General features: G+C 40.7%; 1 protein-coding gene across 1 annotated transcript in view; it reads left to right on the top strand.

Moving 5' to 3' along the window:
- Positions 1–21,259, top strand: part of trarg1a (trafficking regulator of GLUT4 (SLC2A4) 1a) — a 31,085-nt gene extending 9,826 nt beyond the window's left edge. The window contains exons 2-3 of the mRNA XM_073053380.1: positions 681–813; positions 16,772–21,259. Coding sequence (XP_072909481.1) covers positions 681–813; positions 16,772–16,782 — 144 coding nt within the window. The 3' untranslated portion in view covers positions 16,783–21,259. The remainder of the gene's footprint in view (positions 1–680; positions 814–16,771) is intronic.
- Positions 21,260–21,584: the final 325 nt, after the last annotated feature.

The following is a 21,584-nucleotide window of genomic DNA, read 5'->3' as shown; positions in this document are numbered from 1 at the left end:
AGGCCTTACAGCCCATCAAGTCTGCTCCACCATTCCATCTTGGCCGATATATTATCTCCCTCAACTCCATTCTCCTCTCTTCTCCCTGTAATCATTGACACCCAGACTAATCAAGAGTCTATCAACCTCCACTGCAAATTTACCCAATGACTTGGCTTCCACAGCTGTCCGTGGTGATGAACACCACAGATTGGCCAGCCTCTGGCTAAAGAAATTCCTCCTCATTTCTGTTCTAAAGGGACGTCGTTCTATTATGAGCTGTGCCCTCTGATCCTAGACTCCCGCTTGGAAGGGGTCGTTTGGAAAAAGTTATAATAAATGTCATGTTATTAGTGGACTATTTCCATTCCTGATCTTTTATAGTTTTATGCAATAAAATATCTGTATTAAAGTAAAATGAGGATTCCTGTTTGAAATTGTGTTTTATTTGTTTTCTAAGGCTTCCTTTCATTTTCAAATCTGTACCAGTTCTTTCTGTAATTGTTTGCTTTACATCCCATTTAGCTGCTGTACCTAGCAAAACAGCTCTTCACGATTTGGGTTTATTCCTTTCCATTAATGCTGCCCGACCTGCTGGGTTCCTCCAGCATTTCCAGCATTTGCAGAATCTGCTGTTTATTCACTCTTTAAAGTATCTTTTTATATAATAAATATCTAATGTCTGTTTTATTTTCCAACAGTCCAGAAACAGCTTACAACAAGGGGACACGGATGGAGCCAGGAGACTGGGACATCTTGCCAGATTACTAAGCGTTATAGCAATAGTCCTGGGGACGCTCATCATAATCACTTACTGTGTGGTCAACTATGCAGGTAAAGGAGGTTGAGGGATGTCACATTTGAGGTTTTGCTTATATGTACAATGTTTTGTAGAATCAGGATTGATATATAATAAAGTTCTTGCTCAAATCAATCTCAAATTACTTTGTAGAATCAAAACACATCAATAGTTCAATGGTTCCACTTAATATCAGAGAATGTATACAGTATACAATCACGAAAGAGGAGAAGAACCCCAAAGAATGACAGAAAAAACATTAGAACCCCCTCCACCAAACACTCCTCCCCCTTCCCAAGCCCAAGCAGCATCAAAAGCATCAACCCCCACACTTGTCCCAGCAGGAAGCATTACCCCCACCACCAACAAGCCAACAACAGCAAAACAGTCAAAGAGGCCGTGATCTGGGTCCATCAGAAACTGTAGTTTGTAACCCAGCACTTTGACGTGCCATAGGTGCAAGCTCTCTCTCTTCCCCTCTCCCTCCCTCCCTCTCTCTCTCTCTCTCTCTCTCTCTCTCTCTCCCCCCCCACTCCCCTCTCTCCCCCTCCCCCTCCCCCTCCCTCTCTCCCACTCTCTCTCTCTCAGAGAGAGAGTGGTGTCACCTCTTCCAGAGTAAGAGGGGAGACCGAGAAACAGCTCGCTTTTCCGATGTTACAGTCTGCAGCATTGCTTTAATCCGAAGTTCTCTGATTCGAGAATTGGCAGCAAGCTGTCTCCCCATCACACGCGCGAGAGAGAGATTGAAGCATTGCAAAGCTTAAATCACAAGTTAATTAAAAACAAATTAAACAATGAATTGCATTTGTTAATGACTGTACAGCAATTTCTTTATATCCTCCACACCTGCAACCTTTTTTTTCCATTTGTATTGTCTGCCTACATCTGCACAGCAGGGCATTTACCACGTCACTGAGCAATTATTTATTGCCGCCAATCAAGGTAACAGCAGAAGATGAATAATGTCTGAACTCTGTTGTATCATATATCTTGGTTGTGCTGGTTAAGGAGTGTGGCTGCATACTCAGAAAATTCATTGAATAGAATAGAATAGAGTGAAGCTGGCTGCATGTCCTCCAAATTCAAATGGACATCTTGTTCCACTGAGGCACTGAGTCTACTCTGTTGTCATTGATGTCGTGGGAGATGGTGCTTGGGTCTTCCATCATTAGAGGTGTTTTTTTAGCTGAAGTAAACACAAGTTAATTCCTCATCCCCAATCCATCCACTGAAAAGTGAAAGCCTACACATCCCAAAAATCTAAAATGAAAGAAAAAAAATGTTGGAAATACTTAGCAGGTCAGGCAGCATCGACAGCTTCTCCTTCAACAGGTGCAGCCTGGCCTGCTGAGTACATCCACCATCCCTGCTTTTCTTCAAATCTGCGCATTGTTCAGCTCCTACTTTAATATGACACAGGATGCATTATCAGAGAGGTCGTGATCAAACTTGCTTCTGTGTGCTCTTATTAAAAAGCTAATTTTCCTGTCAAGCTCTTAAGCAGAAAAGCAGCAAAGCACCATTGCAAATAAACATCAATGTAAAGTAATTATGTTGGACAAACATTTTGTAGAAAATATTTCCAAGGTTTCAAGTTCTTGAATGTCATTACTGTCTGAGACTTAAGTTAAAAGCTCATGTTTGAGGGCTGAATAGTGAAATTTAAATGACTTTTTATTAAATAAAACATACTCTCTAAGTTTTGGTTTGATCACAAGCTTTCTGATAATGATCTTGTGTCGTATGGAAGCAGGAACTGAACCACGCACTGATTTGAAGAAAAAGCAGAAACGTTAGAGGTACTCGGCAGGTCAGAAACACTGGCTGCAATCCATAGTCGCTGCAGAACTTGCATGTCTCCAGCACAAAGAAGTGGGCAGGGAAAACCATCGTGGACACTACCCACCCTGCAAATTGCGTTTTCCAAAAACTCCCTTCTGGAAAGTGCTATCCGACTGTTAAAACAAAAATGTTGTTCCATTTTAGAAGCTTTCCTCCCAGTCAGTTAATCTGATCAATCATTCTAGTTAGCCTCCCCCAACCCCTTTAACCAGTACCTGTGTCACTGCACTGCACTGTAAACACTTTAAAACATTCCTATAATAAAATTTATATTGAAAATACATGCCGGTATTTATGTATTGATGCATATTTTATTTCATATCTGTACTTAAACCTCTAACTATATTTTTTATATAATGTTTTATTCTTTATAATTGCTGAATTTTTTTTTGTTGCATGACCAACACACCACAGCAAATTCCTAATATATGTAAATGTATATGGCGAATAAACTTCCTTAATCCTTGATCCATTGAGGGGAAAATGGTCTGCAGTCAATGCTGCCAAGTATTCCACCATTTCTTGATTTTATTTTAGATTTTTGGGAACAGCATATCTTTGCTTTTCAGTGTAAGGATTTGGGCTGAGAAATGAACTTGCACTTGTATCAGTTTAAAACCACCTCTGACCACGGAAAGCCCGAACACCATCTCCCACATCTTCAGTAACACCAACACACTTGCAGTATCCATGTCCCAGAGATGATCGTTAATGGGACAGATCGTATCAGCGCTGCCTACCAAAGCAAATCACCGGCTGAGTATTCCAAGTGACCGCTGGTTGCCACTCTACTATTTCCAAGCTTCAAATCAGGGGATTTACAGTGACTCTTGTTCGCTGCTCCCAAGGGATGGTGTCTGTGTGTGATGGCCCATCGCTTGCTGCTCCCGAGGGAAGGTCTCTGCATTCAAGTGGTTTCTCTCTGTCTCTCCCTTGATGCTGTCAGAGGATGTGACCGGAGTTCTGCGATTTATAGATTGGACTGGAGTCTTTCAGTTAGTCGTTTTTTATATTCTGTGTTTTTGCCTGTTCTTTCTTGTTGCTGTTTAGCGCGAATTGTTCGATTTTTTTGTGCAAGGTGGGGGGTGGGGAATTGGAGCTTGATGTTCTTGCCGTTTGCACGATTTGTTATTCTGCCTGGGAGGGGTTTGATGTTTTAGTCCCTATTTGTGTGATTTTTTTCCACGTTGGGGAGGGGTCGGTTGATGATCGCGTTGCCGTTTGTGAGATTTTTTTATTGTGTGGGGGAGTTGGCGTTTTTTCTGAACGACTTCTGTGGCTTTCTTTGTTTCGTGGCTATCTGGAGAAGACAAATCTCAGAGTTGTATACTGCATACATCGATAATAAATGAAACTTTAAACCTTTGACTCAGTGAATGTGGGCACTGGAAAAACACGATGTTTGTTGGAACCCAGGCAGAAGCATCCTACTAAAGTCAACATCCAATCCTTCCATCCCAACAGCTGCACTGAAACATTGTTTACAGGAAACATCACAGCAAAAAACGTCCCTTTGTAAACTTCTCTTTGCGTGGCAGATGGAATACTGTGCAGGGAAGTGTATGGTCATCCACTTTGGTGGAAGGAATAAAAGCATAGACTGCTTTCTAAGTGGGATTAAATTTAGAAATTGAAAGTGCAAAGGAACTTGGAAGTCCAAGTGTGGGATTCCCTAAAGCTTAACTTGCAGTTTTGTCTGTGGTGAGGAAGGTGAATGCAATGTTAGCATCCATTTCATGAGGACTAGACTAAGGATGTAATGCTAGGCTTTTAAGGCATTGGTCAGACCACATATGAAATATTGAGGGAGGTTTTAGGCCCACATCTAAAAAAGGATGTACTGGCATTGAAGAGGGTCCAAACGAGGCTTACAAGAATGATTTCAGGAATGAAAGGGTTAACATCTGAGGAGCGTTTGATGCCTCTGGGCGTATATTTGCTGGAGTTTAGATGATCTATTGAAACCTACTGAATACTGAAAGGCCTAGATTGAGTGGATGTGGAGAGGATGTTTCCAATATTGGGAGAGTCTAGGACCAGATGGCCCAAGCTAAGAGTTGAAGGATGCCCCTTTAGAAAAGATATGAGTAATTTCTTTACCTAGAGGATGGGGAATCCATGGAATTAATTGCCATGGATGGCTATGGAGGCTGTCGTTAGGTATATTTAGAACAGTTGATAATTTCTTGATTAGTAAAGACATCGAAGGTTATGAGGAAAAGGCAGGAAAATAGGGTTGAGAGGGAAAATAAATCAGCCATGATCAATCAGGTGGGCAAAATAGCCTAATTTGCTCCTGTGTCTCATATGGTTATGGTCTTAGGTTTAATCCACCAATCAGGCAACATTGTGAGAAGCCAAACAATGTTCTTGTTGTCACATTTTCTTAATCCCTGTGTCATAGTTTTGTTAAACCTCGTGACATTTGGTAGTGTTTGCTTATGTTGCTTTTAATGAGTAATGCCTACTAACATGACCATATTTGGCCCTCATTAGCTTTCAGCTGCTGGTGGTGACATGAGCCCAAGGCAGCTTGTTCTGCCAGTTATTTTGCTTTTAGTGTCAGCTTCCCTTCACCTGAGTGGTTTCACCCTACCAAACTGTTTGGCGATAAGGTACCTCTCGGATCTCCCTGTTATGATACTGGCTACCCCACACACTACAACAATTCAGCAATCCTCTTATCCTTATAAAAGTAAAGTAACTTTATTATCAAATACATATATATCACCATGCTCTACCATGAGTTTCATTTACTTGCATTCACAGAGCAAAAAATACAAAAGAATAAATGAACAACTGCACACAAAGATTGACAAACTACCAATGTGCAAAAGAAGACAAACTTCAAAAGACAAATAGTTAAATAAATAATACTGAAAACATGAGTCATAAAGTCATTTCCTTTCAGAGTCACCTTCTGTACAGACTATTTCCGCGTTTATTATCATTATTAATTTTTTCTTTTGTCTCTGCACAGTTTGTTGTCTTTTGCACAATGGTTGTTTGTCTGCCCTGTTGGGTGCAGTCTTTCATTTATTCCTTGATCACTCATCAAACACACTGCAAGGAAAGTTGTTTTGCAATTTTCTTTTTGTGCACTGCACTTAGCAGGTTATTAATTGCAAAAACACAGGGATTTCAGCTCCATTATTTCAGGCAGATTGGTTTTACTGGAAAGATCTATCAGAGCTGTAGAAGTTTTATGGTTATGACGCAGGATTGGTACTTCTAAGATTCAAGATAGGTTAATGCCATTTCCTGTACACGTAAAGGAGAACAAAATAATTTTTACTCTGGATCTGATGCAGCACAAAACACCCACAAAAGATAAAGAATACAATCATAATAAAAACATGATAAATATAAATACATAAGTTAGCTTATAAAATGTACATTGTATGTACATAAAGTGACACTAGGCTGGATATAAGGGGAATGACAGGAAATGATAAAGTAGTGGTGAAGTTAATCACTTCTAAAATCTGTTGATTAGGAGTCGTGTTCAAATCTTGAACCCACTTGACAAACTCTATCCCTTCTAGCCCTTTTACAGTATGGAAGTCCCAGTCATTGAGTGGAAAGTTAAAATCACCTACTGTTATTACTCAATGTTTCTTGCGACAGTCTGCAATCTCTTCTTATTTGCTCCTCTAATTCCCACTGACTGTTGGGTGGTCTAAAATATAATCCCGTAAATGTGAATTTAAGCTCAGCCAAATCAAGCCCAGAATGGTAAGCTAATATTGATCACAGTGATGATGGAACTGTTGGACTATTGTTAAAAGCACTGGCATCCTTAATAAGAGGAAATAGGCCTGCTTTACCTAAAATAGGCATTTTGGTGACCCGTGGTCCATAGCTCCTAATGTTTGGAATTGCAATTGGAATCGGATTATTATTGTGACATATACTGAGATACAGTGAAAAGCTTCATCTTGCATACAGATCAGATATTACACAGTGCTTTGAGATGGAACAAGGTAAAACAATAGCAATACAGAAAAATGTTAACGGGTACAAAGTGCAGTGCAGCGTAAACAACAAAGTGCAAGACCAAGTGAGATAGATTGGGAGGTCAGAGTTTAGGGAACATTAAATAGTCTTATGACAGCCAGGAAGAAGCTGTCCTTGAACCTGGGGGCACATGCTTTGAGGCTTACCCACCTTCTGCCCGGTGGGAGAGGGGAGATGAGAGAAAGTCCAAGGTGAGTGGGGTCTTCGATTATGCTGGCTGCTTCCCTGGACAATGAGATGGGTAGGCAGAGTCGATGAAAGCAAGGCTGGTTTCTGTGATATGCAGAGCTGTGTCCACAACTCTGCCATTTCATGTGGTTGGTCACGGCCCGAGCAGTTACATTATCAAACCATTTGGTCAAAGTGCTGGAATATCCTATCCCATCCCTGTGGAATCACAACCCCCAGTTATTCAGGTGTTTTGAGTCAAGGCAGACTAAATACCAGGGATCTGCAACTGTTGTCTTGTTGACCTCAGTGCCAGGTTGCAAGTTCTGGTGATCTGAGTTCAACCCTGACCTCCGGTGCTGTCTGTGCGGAGTTTGCATGTTATTCGTATGAGTGCTGGGGTTGTCAGTAAATACTCTAATTTCCTCTGACATCACAAAGGATAAATCTGTTACTGCTAATTACCTCTGCTGTAGATGGGCAGAGTTGATGGACACATGGGAGAAGTTACTGGGAATAAATGGGGTAGATTAGATTAGATTGCTTTGAGAGCTGGATTGACTTGATGCAAATGTAATAAATAATGTGGGAATAGATTAAATGGCAAAGCTTTCTACTGCCCAGTTAATCTCATCAAATTCTAAATACCAGTATAATTTAAGCAGTGTTATATTCTTTGACTAAAATGCCCAAACTTCTGAGTGTATGGATTCTGATGGTCTAGAGGATGGAGCCTTTTGTGTACTAGACCCAGCAATACCCTTTGAAATGGTCATTTCAGCATATTACTACAAATAGTTGAGGCTGCCACTCACATAGACCTCAGGTGTGTGATGGAGGGCGTGGATTTGGTGGCCGAAGGACCTCTCTTCATAGTATATGAGTCTACAACATTTTCAGGGTATTTAGGGGGCAGTAAATACTGGTCTTGCCAGAAGCACCAACAACCATTTATGAGTGACTGTTGGAGAGCTTTCCTGTGTTTTCTTAATCCAAACATGTACAGTGTAAGTGACTATAATTAATGAAACATTTAAAGATCTTAGGGCACTGCAGATATATAACTGGAATTAAACCCCAATGTTAATGGTACAGTATGATGTGAACTTCTTGATGCACATCACTAGCTCAGTTTATCATTGTGAGAGATTATCAAAAGAACCAAAAGTAAAAATACCAATGCATTCAAAGACGGCGAAGCAATGTATCTGACTACTGTCAGCAACCTCTTAGGAGATCATTAAAAATCCCTCCCTCCTTCCTTATCTCTTTCTCTCTTTTTCCATTTCCCCAACTGGCTTCCCTCTTAACCCTTCTTCTCACCTGCCCATTACCCCTCTCTGGTTCTCCTCTCCTTCCCTTTCTCCACTGTCCTCTCCTATCAGATTCCTTTGTTTGCAGTCCTTTACCTCCTCCACCTAACTCCTCCCAGCTTTTCACTTCTTCCCCTCTCGCTCACCCACCTTCACTCTCACCAGGTCTCGCTTATCACCTGCTAGCTTCTACTCTTTTCCCTCCATTATCTTGATCAGCTATGTCATCCAACACAGCACACAATGATGATGACCTTTTTATCCAGATTTTCCCATCCTGATGAAGGGTCTCAGCCCAAAACGTTGACTGCTTGTTCCCCACCATAGATGCTACCTGACCTGCTGAGTTCCTTCAGCATATTGTGTGTGTTGCTCCAAAAATAGTTGGTTTGATATTGAATTTTGCACTTCTGAGTATTGATACTGGTTTGTCACCTCATCTGTCAGTCTCACCTAGTGTGTACTGGTTTGTAAGTTGTTTTGAATAGGCTTTTTCTAAGCCCTGCCTGATCTGTGGGGACAGTGAACTGAGAATAACAGATTCATTAGCAAGCTCGTCAACACAAATGCAAACAGAATCTTAGCATTTATGAGGCATCTTTTACAAACTCAGCACATTCCTAAGGTCCTTCACAGCCAGTGAAATAAAGGCAACTTTGTGGGAAATACTGCAGGCAATTTACTATCAGCAAGCTCCTGCAAACAACACCGTGATAACAACAATTATTATTGACTGATTATCAGATAAATATTGGTGATGACAGGGCAGAGCCAGGATGGCTGTGACCTCTTGTTGTTTGTGTGGCGTATTGTTGGGTCTGCTGAGCTGTTCTCTAAAACCACAAAAAGGTTCAAAGTAAATTTATTATCAAACTACGTATATATCACCATATACAACCCTGAGATTCATTTTCATGCAGGCATACTCAAAAGATCCATATTAGAGTAATAACCGTAACAGGTTCAATGAAAGACCGCACCAACTTGGGCGTTCAACCAGTCTGCAAAAAACAACAAATTGTGCAAATACAGAAAGAAATAATTATAATAAATAAATAAGCATTAAATATGGAGAACTTGAGCTGAAGAGTCCTTGAAAGTGAGTCCTTTGGTTGTGGGAACATTTCAATGATGGGACAAGTGAATTTATCTCTTTTAGTTCAAGAACTTGATGGTTGAAGGGTTCCTGAACCTGGTGGTGTGAGTCCAGAGACTCCTGTACCATCTTCATGATTGCAGCAGTGAGAAGAGAGCATGTCCTGTGTGGCGAGGGTCTCTGATGATGGATGCTGCTTTCCTGTGACAGTGTTTCATGTAGATGTGCTCAATGGTGGGAAGGACTTTATCTGAGATGGACTGAGCTATATCCACCACTTCCTGTAGGATTTTTCATCCAAGGTCGTTGGTGTTTCCATACCAGGATGTGATGCAGCCAATCAATATACTCTCCACCACATGTCTTGAAAAGTTTGTCAAAGTTTTAGATGACATGCCACATCTGCACAAACTTCTAAGGAAGTGGAGGTGCTGCTATGCTTTCTTTGTAACAGCATTTACGTGCTGGGCCTTGGACAGGCTCTCCAAAATAAAAGCACTGAGGGATTTAAAGTTGCTGACCCTCTCCACCTCTGATCCTCTGACGAAGACTGGCTCATGGACCTCAGGTTTCCTTTTCCTGAAGTCAGGAATCAGCTCCTTGGTCCTGCTGACGTTGAGAAAGAAGTTGTTGTGGTTGAAGCACCACTCAGCCAGGTTTTCAGTCTCTCTCCAATATGCTGATTCATCACCCCCCTGATTCAGGCTATAATGGTATCATCAGCAAACTTGAAAACTTTTATCACAACCTTTATCCGTGGCATTTCCTTATTTCAGATTTCTAATAATGGAGCAGCAAAGTAATGTAGCGATTATTGTCACACTTCATAATGCCAGCTATAAATTGTGCCCCACTCGGGATTCAGTTCTCACCTCTGTCTGTAGGGAGTTTGTATGGAGCACCCAGAGGAAACCCACCTGGTCGCGGGATTAATGTATAAGCTCCTTACACACAATGCTGGGAACTGAACCCAGGTCACAGCATTACACTAACCACTACTCTACCACATCGTCCCTTTAGGCCATAGATCAAAAGACATTGGGCCTGAATTTACTGCTAAGTTGACAATGGCATCAACAGCATTTAAGTAAAGATGATGAAACATTAGGTAGGCCAAAGTACAGCTACAGGCAAAAATCTGGTAATTTTAGTTTGGGATATACCTCTCCGCTGATACTTTCCCCTACCTGACTCATTGATGTCTGACTCAGTGCCTGTGAACTCTGCGGTGCCTGCAAATTCAACTCACTCTGGGAAGCCAGGAAGTCAAAAATCAATAAACTACAGATGTTAGAAGTGGTACTTTAAAAGAAAATTGGAAGCACGCATAAGATGGAACAGCACTAGGAATGATGAGAGACCTTCAGCCTGAAACGTTGACTCTTGTTTCTGTTCCCACAGGTGCTCCTGATTTGTCGAGTGTTTCCAGAATAGCCCATTTTAGTCTAAATTTCCCTTCTGATCATATGTTAGAGCTTCATTCCTGCAAACAATTACTCTGGCACTGAAAAAAAAATTCAATAGTACAGAGTTTTATGATTATTGATTTAATTCTGATTTGTGAATTTTTAAAAGCATTTTTAAAATTTGGCTTGTTTCTCAAGAATCAAAGGGTTAAACAACACTACCTCACTTTTTTTTGAACTACTTGTTTAATTTATCAGTATATGTCATGAAATTTGTTGTCTTTGCGGCAGCAGTTCATTGCAATACATAATACTTGAAAAAAATGTGAAATACATTAGGTATATATATTAAATAAGTAGTTCAAAAAAACATAGTGAGGGTGAGCTCATGGGTTCAGTGTCCATTTGGAAATTGGATGGCAGAGGGGGAGAAGCTGTTCCTGAATCGTTGAGTGTGTGTCTTCAGGCTTCTGTACCTTCTTCCTGATAGTAGCAATGAGAAGAGAGCATGTTCTGGGTGATGGGAGTCCTTAATAAACTACAGCTATACTCCATTTGGGTTCTGACCCTGATTTCATACATGTTTAGTGCGAATGAGGCTTTGTGCTACATGAATCTGTTTACCTGGATCTCATCTCTTTATTATCTCTTACGTTTAATCTCTCTCTATCTTGTCAGCTGTATCTGGAACATTTGAATCCATTTTACATTATACTTCCTGGTGCAGACTGAGTGAATAATTTGCAGTCTGGATAACGAGACAGACTGGTGCTGATGCTGCTTGTACAGATCGATATCTCATAGCCACTGTTCCATTTATCTCTCACACATGGAAGAGTTTGCACTACACAGAAATTTAACAGGCAGGGGCAAACCTAACAAACACAGGGGCTGCTGCTTTGCTGCATTTTATTGAATAATTTAAAATGTTTTGTGCTTTATTAATTGCGAGAAGAAAGAAGGTTGCCATTGGGTTGTAGTCGCTTCTGGGCAGGACCTCAGGGTCAAGGATAACTTGTTGTCACTCCAGATCTGTGGAGCTCTGAGGTGGCCGATGTGCACTCAGCACCCTGTGGCAGGAGGTGCCGGAATGGTGAATATTATCGGAACTCTATGTGTTTCCAACGTCATCCCGATGTTCCAGTCTCCATTTTGGCTGACCGAGAGCTTGAGATTCCCATGAGCCAGTGGGCATGTTACAGTTTATCCTCGGTCCTCCTTGCTAACCTCTGACCATAACAGAACCTGAAAGAAATGCTACCTTGGCAGAGGATGTGGCACTTTCTGGGGGTAATTGAGCTTCAATCCTTGGTGGTATTGGCTCGGGAGAAGCAGATGATGTTGGTTTATTTATCCAGAATTATTCTCCCTACGGAAAGAAGATGGTTACATTTAAGTGCCATTTTTTGGGTAGGAGTTTCCATTCTTCTTCTTCAGCCTTTGACCTTTTCTGCCTATCACTACCCAACTTCTTACTTTAATCTTCCCTCACCTGGTTTCACTTATCACCTGCCTGCTTGTACTCTTTCCACTCCCCCACCTTCTTATTCTGGCGTTTTCCTCCTTCCTTTCCAGTCCTGATGCGGGGTCTCGGCTTGACTGCTTATTCCTCTTCATCAATGCTGTCTGATCTGAGCTCCTCCAGTATTTTGTGTGCGTTGCCCGGGGATTTCCATTACTGCCCTCTGGATCAAAATACTTCAAAACCAGACCCGCGACCGACGTAAATCAGCCCTGCAGAGCAGCAGGCAGATGTTGGGGATGTTATAATGGAGACTTCACAGACATGTGTTATGAGAGACCACCCCATCAATCAGAATTTCATTCTGCGCTGGCAACTGACATTAAATGTTCCACTTGAGCGGAGATCAGCAATGTAGACATGGCAAGGGTGCTGATGTGTGGCACAGTTCACTGAGATTCAGACAGAAGTGGAGGCATAAGATTCATCATTTCAGCTCCTCTTAATATTCATGACACTCAAAATGGCAGGTCTCCATGAAGATACCAGATGTTGAATCCTTTCTCAGAGGCGAGACAATGCAATGTTTCTCATCACACTTAAAGACGGAAGTAATATGGACCATTAAAGTACTTTCTTCCATTAATTCTGATGTGACACAATACATTTTCTTAATTACATTTGAGATAATGGCACTTCAGAAGCTGATACTGGAGAAAGCACATCCAAAACCATAGAACTTCTTTGGCACAAAGTTGATCCAAACCTTCTACTTAATACACAAAAAATGCATCTTGTTTTCTTAGTAATTTTAAAATCTCTCTCTCCCTCCCTTCCCCAAGGGCGGTGGTAGAGGCAGATACATTTGGGCAGGGGTTCCCAACCTATTTTTAGCCCATGGACCACTACCATTAACCAAGGGGTCCATGGACACCTGGGTGTAAACCCCAGCATAAGGGTCATTTAGAAACTCTTAGGTAGCGATGTGGATGATGGATAAAATGCAGGGCTATGTAGGAGGATGGATTAGATTGATCTTACATTAAGTTAAAAGGTCAGCGCAATATTTTAAGCCAAAGGGATGGCACTGTCTTCTCTCCCTCTCTCTCTTTCACACTTCTTGTTCTCTTTCAATTGTCCATCAGAATTCGATGATGACATCCACTCCTTTAACGGTGGGATCTTTGATGACTATACAGTCCCATCCTGGACCCACAGGCTCTATTGCAGGTGGGACATGTATATGTGGTAGTGGTGGTGGTAGTGATGGCAACCATGGCTGCATTTCTCCTGGCTCTCTTCTGCTGTCTTCTGGTTCTTTCCATCTCCAGAATATGAACCCCGTCCCTACACAGCTGTCGCCAAGTGTTACGGTCAGTAGCAACATCCTCTAGGTCCTCAGGTCTGATCTTGCACTTCCTTAAAGCATTCTTCATCTTTCATACACACATGCAAACACATACACTCACATACATGGACAGTTGTTTCTCATTTTGAGTGTAACTTGTGTAGATTAATTTACAAGTGAAAATCAAAAAGGAAAGACCCTGCAGATACTGGACACCCAGAAAGAAACAGAAAATGCTGGAAGCAGCAGCTCAGGTTACATCTGTGGGGAGAGACATAAGAGTTTCAGCAGAGTTCAGCTGGGAACTCTGTCAGAGCTGGAGATTTTCACTGAGGTTTTACTCTTAGTACAAAACCAAGACTGTACATGTGGATGGCTGTCCGTGATGTCATATAACTTAATGATATTAATCTAATTAATATAGGTCTAATTTTTTTTGTTATGATCTCATGTCGCTGGAAGTGGTGGTATGTGAAAGTTAAATGAGTTTTCTTCAAGTGAATCCAAGGTCAGGTCCCTTGACCCACCAAATTCATTTTATTTGTCCCACATTCCATTTTAACTGGATTTTATGAAGTTGCTGTGTGCTGGTACCATGCTTTCAAAGGGGCATGATTCCATGTTCTGACATTAACCACTCACGTGCCTGGGGATTATATAACTGCATGAAATGGAAAGCCCATTGAAATATGCAAGGCTCGAGGCCATCTCATCTCTTGGGTAGGCCTCTCAAGCTCCTCTCCCTATTCCTTGAAGAAAATAGTCCATGGAGCTGCACTCTACGTCTGTATCTGCTTTTAATCAAACTTGCCAAGGTTCACAGTCTGTCACCTCCTAAGGGCAATGTACAACAGGTTTAAACAAAGGGGCAAGATTGGTGTCTGGGCCAAAGTGGCACCAATGGGAGTATTGGATGGTTGAACTTCTCAAAGCAATTTTACTATCCTGACAGGACAGGACCTTCTTCCTTCTCCACACCACCAATGCAAAAAAGAGATTTTAACGATTAACTTTATTTGTGACATGTACATTGAAATATCAAAACATACGGTGAAATGTGCCATTTGAATCAATGACACATTGCTTTCTTCTCATTGTTATCGTCAGGAAGGAGGTACAGAATTCTGAAGGCACACACTCAGCAATTCAAGAACAGCTTCTTCCCCTCTGCCATCCAATTTCTGAATAGACATTGAACCCTAAAACACTATCTCACTACTTTTTTAAAAGTTTTCATTTTTTGCACTATTATCTGAATTTAACTATTTAATATACATATATATGTTTAATGTAATTCAGATTTCTTTTTCTATATTTATTGTGTATTGCATTGTACTGCTGCCGCAAAGTTAACAGATTTCCTGACATATGCTGGTGATATTAAACCTGATTCTGATCTGATTACCAACACGGTCCGAGGATTTGCTGGGTGCGGCTCGCGATTGTTGCCATGCTTCTAGCACTACATAGACTGCCCACAACCTACTAACCGATGAGCCTTTGGAATCTGAACGAAAACCAGAGCATTTGGAGGAAGCTCGTGAGTTCATGAGGAGAATGTATAAATTCCTTACAGACTGCAGTGCGCGATCTCGCTCCCTTCAAACTGCCAACTTATAACAATATATAATAAACCAGATCTGTGATATCTATGAATAAATTTATTTTATGTAACCATTTATGGTGTGTGTGTTGTCAATATTGTTCCTCCTGTTCTAAACTATCCCTTGATGTGGCATTTTCAGCTATTTCAGAGGTTATTAAGCATCAGCCATATCACTGAAAGTCTGGAATCACTAATTGACTACATAAGAATAGTGGATTTTCTTTCCAGATAGATATGAGAGAACCAGCTAATACTTTTAATGACAGTCTTAAAACCCTTGGCTTTTTATTTCGGACCTTTGATCCATTATATGAATTTAAATTTGTTCGGAAATGCTGGAGGAGCACAGCAGGTCAGGTAACATCAGTGCAGAGGAATTGACATTTTGCACCAAGAACTATCATCAGGGCTCTGAAGGGTCACATCCTGAAACGTTGACTGTTTATTTCTCTTCAGAGGTGCCGCATAACCTCCTGAGTTCCTCCAGCACTTAGTGTGTGTTGATCTGGATTTCCAGCAGCTGCAGAATGGCTCATGGTTACGAATTTAAATTTCCTGGCTTCTGAGATGCATTTAGTCTCGGGAACCTATGTTACAGGGATTGTTATGTGTAGGGGGTCGGTGATTGTTAATGTGGTTGTTTTTTGCTGCGGCGAGCGGGGGTGGGGGGGGTAGTGGGTGGATTTTGGGGTCTGTGAGTTATGTTTCTTTTCTTTTTCCTGCCGGTTGGGGGAAGTTGCTGCCATTTCTTTCATCAGCACCTGATGAATGGCTTTCTGTATCTAATGGCCATCTGGAGAAGACAAGCATCCACAAGCATCAGCGTTGTGTTATCCATTTGACAATAAAATGAACCTTTGCATGTGGATTACTAATTCTGTCACAGAACCACCGTGCTATCAAAACCCTACCACGAGTAGATTAACATTGTCATTCGGTATAAAATCTAAGCAGATGGGATATGTATTTCACTTTTCACATCCTTTATAGGATGTCCCTAATTGATTTATAATTAAATAGGTACTTTTTGTGGCTCTTCACTACTGTAATGAAGGAAACTAACAGGAGGGATCAAGGATCAACTTTATTTGCCATATATATTTAAATGTATTAGGAATTTGTCAGGACGCATTATGCTAAAAAAAGTCATTCAACAATTACGGGAATAAAGAATTATATTAAAAAGTTCAAGGTTAAAGTACAGAAATGTGCATAAGTACCAGCATGTATTTACAATGGAAACAACATTTAAAAAAGTAGTTCAAAGTGTTGCCACAGGCAGCTGTGAAGGTCAAGTCTTTATGTCTATTTAAGGAAGAGTTTGATGGATTCTTCATTGGTCAGGTCAAGAAGGGATATGGGGAAAAAGCAGGAGATTGAGGCTGAGAGGAAAAACGGATCACCCATGATGAAATGGCAGAGGACTTGATGGTCCAAATGGTCTAATTCTGCTCCCATACCTTATGGTCTTATGGTTTACAGTGTAGTGCAGTGACTGAGGTAATAGATCGAGCGGGATGGGGTGGCTAACTAGAATGGTTGATCAGATTCACTGCCTGAGGGAGGAAACTTTTCAATGGTTTGAAGTTTTTGTTTTAATAGCGCTATGATGCTTTGCAGATGGGAAAATTTAGAAAAGGCAGTTTGCTGGATGGGCAGTGCCCACAAAATACTTGTAAACAAATGATCCTGGATGCATTTGATTAACCTCTCCTGTCCTCTTCATTTCTTTCAGTTGGCATGTAGAAAACCTGCAAAACCACAAGAGCATCTGGGATTAATTCCTTTATGGACTTAGTGAGGTGGAGTCCATCTCTTTAAGGAAAAATCCAGTTTACCAATTCCAGAACAAGATGGAGGGTCTTCACCAGGAGCCACCAAGCTGTCCCAATTTAGCTCAAATATGCATCACTTTCACCTCAGCACAGTGAGAGCTGGAAACACTTAAGTCACCATCCGACAACAGATTTCAAAGCTAATCAGCCAATTCCACTTGGGTACTTGAAAAGGGGAGAGCTCTGTGGGATCCTTGTCAGGAATGGCACATGTGCATGCGCCAGAACGGAGAGAAACTTCTCACCCATTTAGAGAATATGATTATAAACCCTTTTCCATGTTAACACACAAAAACTCGCCTAAGTGCGCACTGTGATCTTGGTCCTATGTAGAAATCAATGGGACCTCAAAGCCAAAACTTGCCAGTATAACTTGCACTGGAAAAGAGGTGGATGAAAAGAAGCTGAGAATGAAGAACTTGAGAATGGAACCAACATTTATACACTTGGTTACTTAGATGGCAGCAGTAGTTTTGGTAAATTGCAGGATTTTGTACTTTTGATGAAAAAAATTACTACTTGCATGTGAAAAGTGAACATATTATGGTTAACTAAAGAGAATGAGATATCTGTGGGTGTGGACTTACTAGTCATGATGTTTGATGTTGTATTCTCCTTGTTTCTGTGGCTATATTCACCAAATGAATGAGTGTTGTTTAAATATTTCCGCACTTTATAATTTGCTCTTTGATTGTCGCAAGATGATTGATCCCTCTGGTGAAGTAATCTCCAGCCTGCAGGACCATTACTTGCTTGGCAATCTCTTGGAAGATGATTAAATTCAAAATTGCAATTCAAGGATCCAATTGATTAAAAAATAATTCTTTCTCATTTTAAAAGGAAGCACTTTTTGAAGCCGAGAAATGATTGCGGAAAGATCAATTTTGTCCACCCAATTCATTTTGCTTCGGAGGTCGACCTGAACAACAGTTCAGAAATCTTAGCATTTACAGCAATTGCATTGGGGGGGGGGGGGGGGGATGTGGAATTGATTTTGGAGCTACTTAAGTTAAATATATGATCATTTATTGAAGAATTCTAGCAATATTGACATGAACACCATCAGTAATGCAGAAATCTGGAATTAAATAAATAGTGTATGTTAAAGATTTTGCATGGAGTAGTACAGTTCTATAGTACCATTTAATATCGGAGAATGTATACAATATACAACACGAGATTCTTGTTCTTGGCAGGCATCCACGAAAGCAGAAGGGTACTCCAAAGAAAGAGTGACAGTAAAAACATTAGAACCCCAAAGCCCCCCCGACTTCCTCCCCACGCACAAGCAGCAACAAAGCAATGACCCCCCCATTCCAATTTACTTCAGAGAAAGAACCATCAACACCCTCCACCCACTGAGGAAACAACAGCAAAGCCCTCAACAAAGACCATGATCTTCAGTACAACAAAAATTAATTGTTCACCCGACAATTCAACATACCACAGGCTTTCTCTCTCTCTAATAAAGGGGCAGAGAGGTGTCATGCAGTGCGAGGGGAGACTAACTCGAAAAAAAAACACTGATTTATGGCGCATTTGCTTAAATATTGCATCATTTGGAAATATGTTAATTGCAATAATTTATTAGAACTACTCTCTTAAGTTGGCACATAAATAAATCTCACATTAATAAAAATTATGTCCACTGGTGGTATAGAAGTGAGTATTTGCTCCCCTTTTCTTACAGAATACACCTCTAAGTCTGTAATGAAGAATATTACTGCTGTTGGGCTGGTGAAGCACTTGCTGGTAGTGTTTGCAGACTGTGTGCAAAGGTACACCCCCCCACCCCAAAATTTACCATTGGCACAACTAGAGCTATGATTGGCTGATGCTATCACTTACTGCAGCTTCTCAGATAATTTTAACCAATCAGCTTCAACTCCAGTCTTGCGCTCTCCTTTATTTCTTGAAACGCAAACCATTTCTGGAGATTTTTTGTACTGCATTGCAAGATTAATTAACAATTAGAGACTCATTGATAATACTGATTCAGAAGAATATTAGTAATTGTACAGTCTGGTGTAATAACAGTACCAGCTTGCCAATCTAGAGTAGGTTTAGGAAACAATACGCTTTTAGCGTTACACAGTCAATAAATAGTTTATGCTTCGGGACCCTTCATCAGGAATGTTTATTCCCCTCCCAAGGTGCTACCTCACTTGCTGAGCTCCTCCAACATTTTGTGTGATGCTCATGATTTCCAGCTTCTGCAGGATCTCTTGTGTTTAAACTTTTAATGTTACCATTGATCTTGATGGAGCAAATATAAGTCAAAACCATACCTGTATCTTCAAACCCAGTTAAACCTATGCACCCGTAAATCTACGTAAGTCTCAATGCTGGCTTCCCCAGGTCAACACATATCTTATTGGCATTCAGGGTGCAACTCGGGCAGTACGATTAAGCCGTCAAAGGCCATGACATATAAGCAATTCCTAGCAGATCCACATTCTAAATAGCCTCAGAAAACCCATGTTAATGAGCGGATAAGTTCAGAGCTATATTGATTTGAGCCTCATTTTGGCTTAGGTGACTATCCTAAGAGTGGGCCAAAAGGCAGAAACATGTAGTCTATTGTTGACCTCCACAGAAAACTTCCGTCTGTCATTATTAATGCTAAATGTTGTTCCAAATTACTGTCTTTCTCTCTACATAGAAGGGGCCATTTGATTCTCCAAGCCTGTAAAGCTACTCAGTGCAACCAAAGAGAATCATCTATCTCAGAACTATATTTCTGCTCTCTACCTCCATACCTGTCGACATTTTAGCATCTAGAAATGTATTCTTCTTAAATATATATGGGTATGTAAGGCTATAGCCTTGGTGTAAGTTAATGTGACTGAGCAGAATAGTCCAGCACAGACTAGATGGGCTGAATGGCCTGTTTCTGTTCTGTAGTGTTCTATGATTCTATATTCAGTGGGTTGCCCTCTACTCCCCATGTGGCCGTGTATTCCACAAGCTTACCACATTCCAAGAGCAGAAATTTCTCCTCATAGCCCTAATTTATTGCCCTGTATCCAGAGATTGGTTTTCCACTCGAGATGCCCCAAACAGGAGGCAGCTATATTTCAGTCCATTTAGCCCTTTTAAGAATTTTGAAATTTTCAAATCAGATACCTTCTCCTGGTGAATACAAACCGAGTTGGACTAGAGTGGGTCAAGGCAGCAGCTCACAGCACCGTTGCAATCAATGTTGGCCATCACAACAGCTCCCAGATCACAAAAATTAATTAAAGTTAATTTAATCTCCCTTCACATAACAATCCAGGAATCAGTCCCTCAATGTTTCACTGCAAAGTTAATGTCAAAGTAAATGTATTATTCAAGTACATGCCCTGTATGTCACCATATACTACCTTGAGACTCATTTTCCTGCAGGCATTTATGTGAAAATAAATATAACAGAATTTATGAAAACTGCACTCCATCTTACTGTATTAAAATTAAGATGTTGTCCTGTTGCCTCCTGGAATCATTAATGCTTAGCCTTCCCTTCTCTTGTTACTTGACAGCAGCTAGTTAACACTTAATGACATACCTTGCCCCTTTTACTTTGTTCCAACTTGAAGGGGTCATGAAATATAAGGTTTGTTGTTTACAGTTAATGAAGGTTGTAAAGCAGTGCAAGAGAGTGAACTGTATGGCACAATTCTGCATTATTTTAATGTGCTTGTTACCGCAAGCTACCAGCCAAATATTTAAATCTTTGGGAACTGGGATTTAGATGTCAAAATAACCGATAAACAATGGTCTCTCAGCCCTTCCACTATATGACTTACGTGTGACAGATACAACGTGACTCAGAGTGATCCGACAGGAGCCATCGGAATCACATCCATTGATTCTGGTAGATTAAATTCCAGCTTTTCTTGCTTTATGATTGGATAGGTTATTTATTCATAATTATATGACTTGGCTGTTGCTTGTAGCAAGAACTAGTCATAATTTAGACTTCCATCGCATTAATTCTTTAATCACGGACCTCTAAGGTTTTCCATGTGCTGTAGGCAATGTTTTATCTCCTGTGTTGGTTTCAGTAAATCATATCATGTTTCCTGTTTTACTGCAACGTACGAGCATGAGGCTTTTCTTTTCAGTCAGGTTGTACGACCAAATCTTGTGTGACTGAATTCATACAGGAAACCTGCCATAGCATGAACTTATTGGTATCTTTCACATGGTGGGTTGATATATCTGTTGACCATTTTATTGAAACCTAGAAAGGAGAGGTGTGTATATTTGCTTATTTTGTATAAATTTGCATGGGATAAAATAAAATGTAACATGCACGGTTACTATTTGTGAATTACAATGGACTCACATTAACAAAGATAAATGTAAAAGCTTTGCTGATATGTCACCAATATGCTAATAAAATTTCAACCTTCTAAATCTTTGGTTAAACATTATTATTCCATTAGAAGCTAGAGAACTGAAACAGAAAGAGGTGCTAACTGAGCATAGTCTTTCAAACAAAACAGTATGCATTTAACTGATAGTGAGTGAAGCTACTCCATCTCTCTCCGAACCAGGACGGCACAGGAACGTAGCAGTCAGTGCCACGTCATTACAGCACCAGTGTTCACCGATCAGAGTTCCATTCCTGCCAGTGCCTGTAAGGAGTTTGTACGTTCTCCCCTTAACTGCATAGGTTTCCTCCGGGTGCTCTGGTTTCCTCCCACATTCCAAAGACGTACAGTTAGG

This window comes from Hemitrygon akajei, chromosome 8, assembly GCF_048418815.1.
Source record: "Hemitrygon akajei chromosome 8, sHemAka1.3, whole genome shotgun sequence".
In the NCBI taxonomy this organism is placed as follows: Eukaryota; Metazoa; Chordata; class Chondrichthyes; order Myliobatiformes; family Dasyatidae; genus Hemitrygon; species Hemitrygon akajei.
The sequence above is the reverse complement of the archived record's forward strand: the minus strand, read 5'-3'. Positions and strand labels throughout refer to the sequence as shown.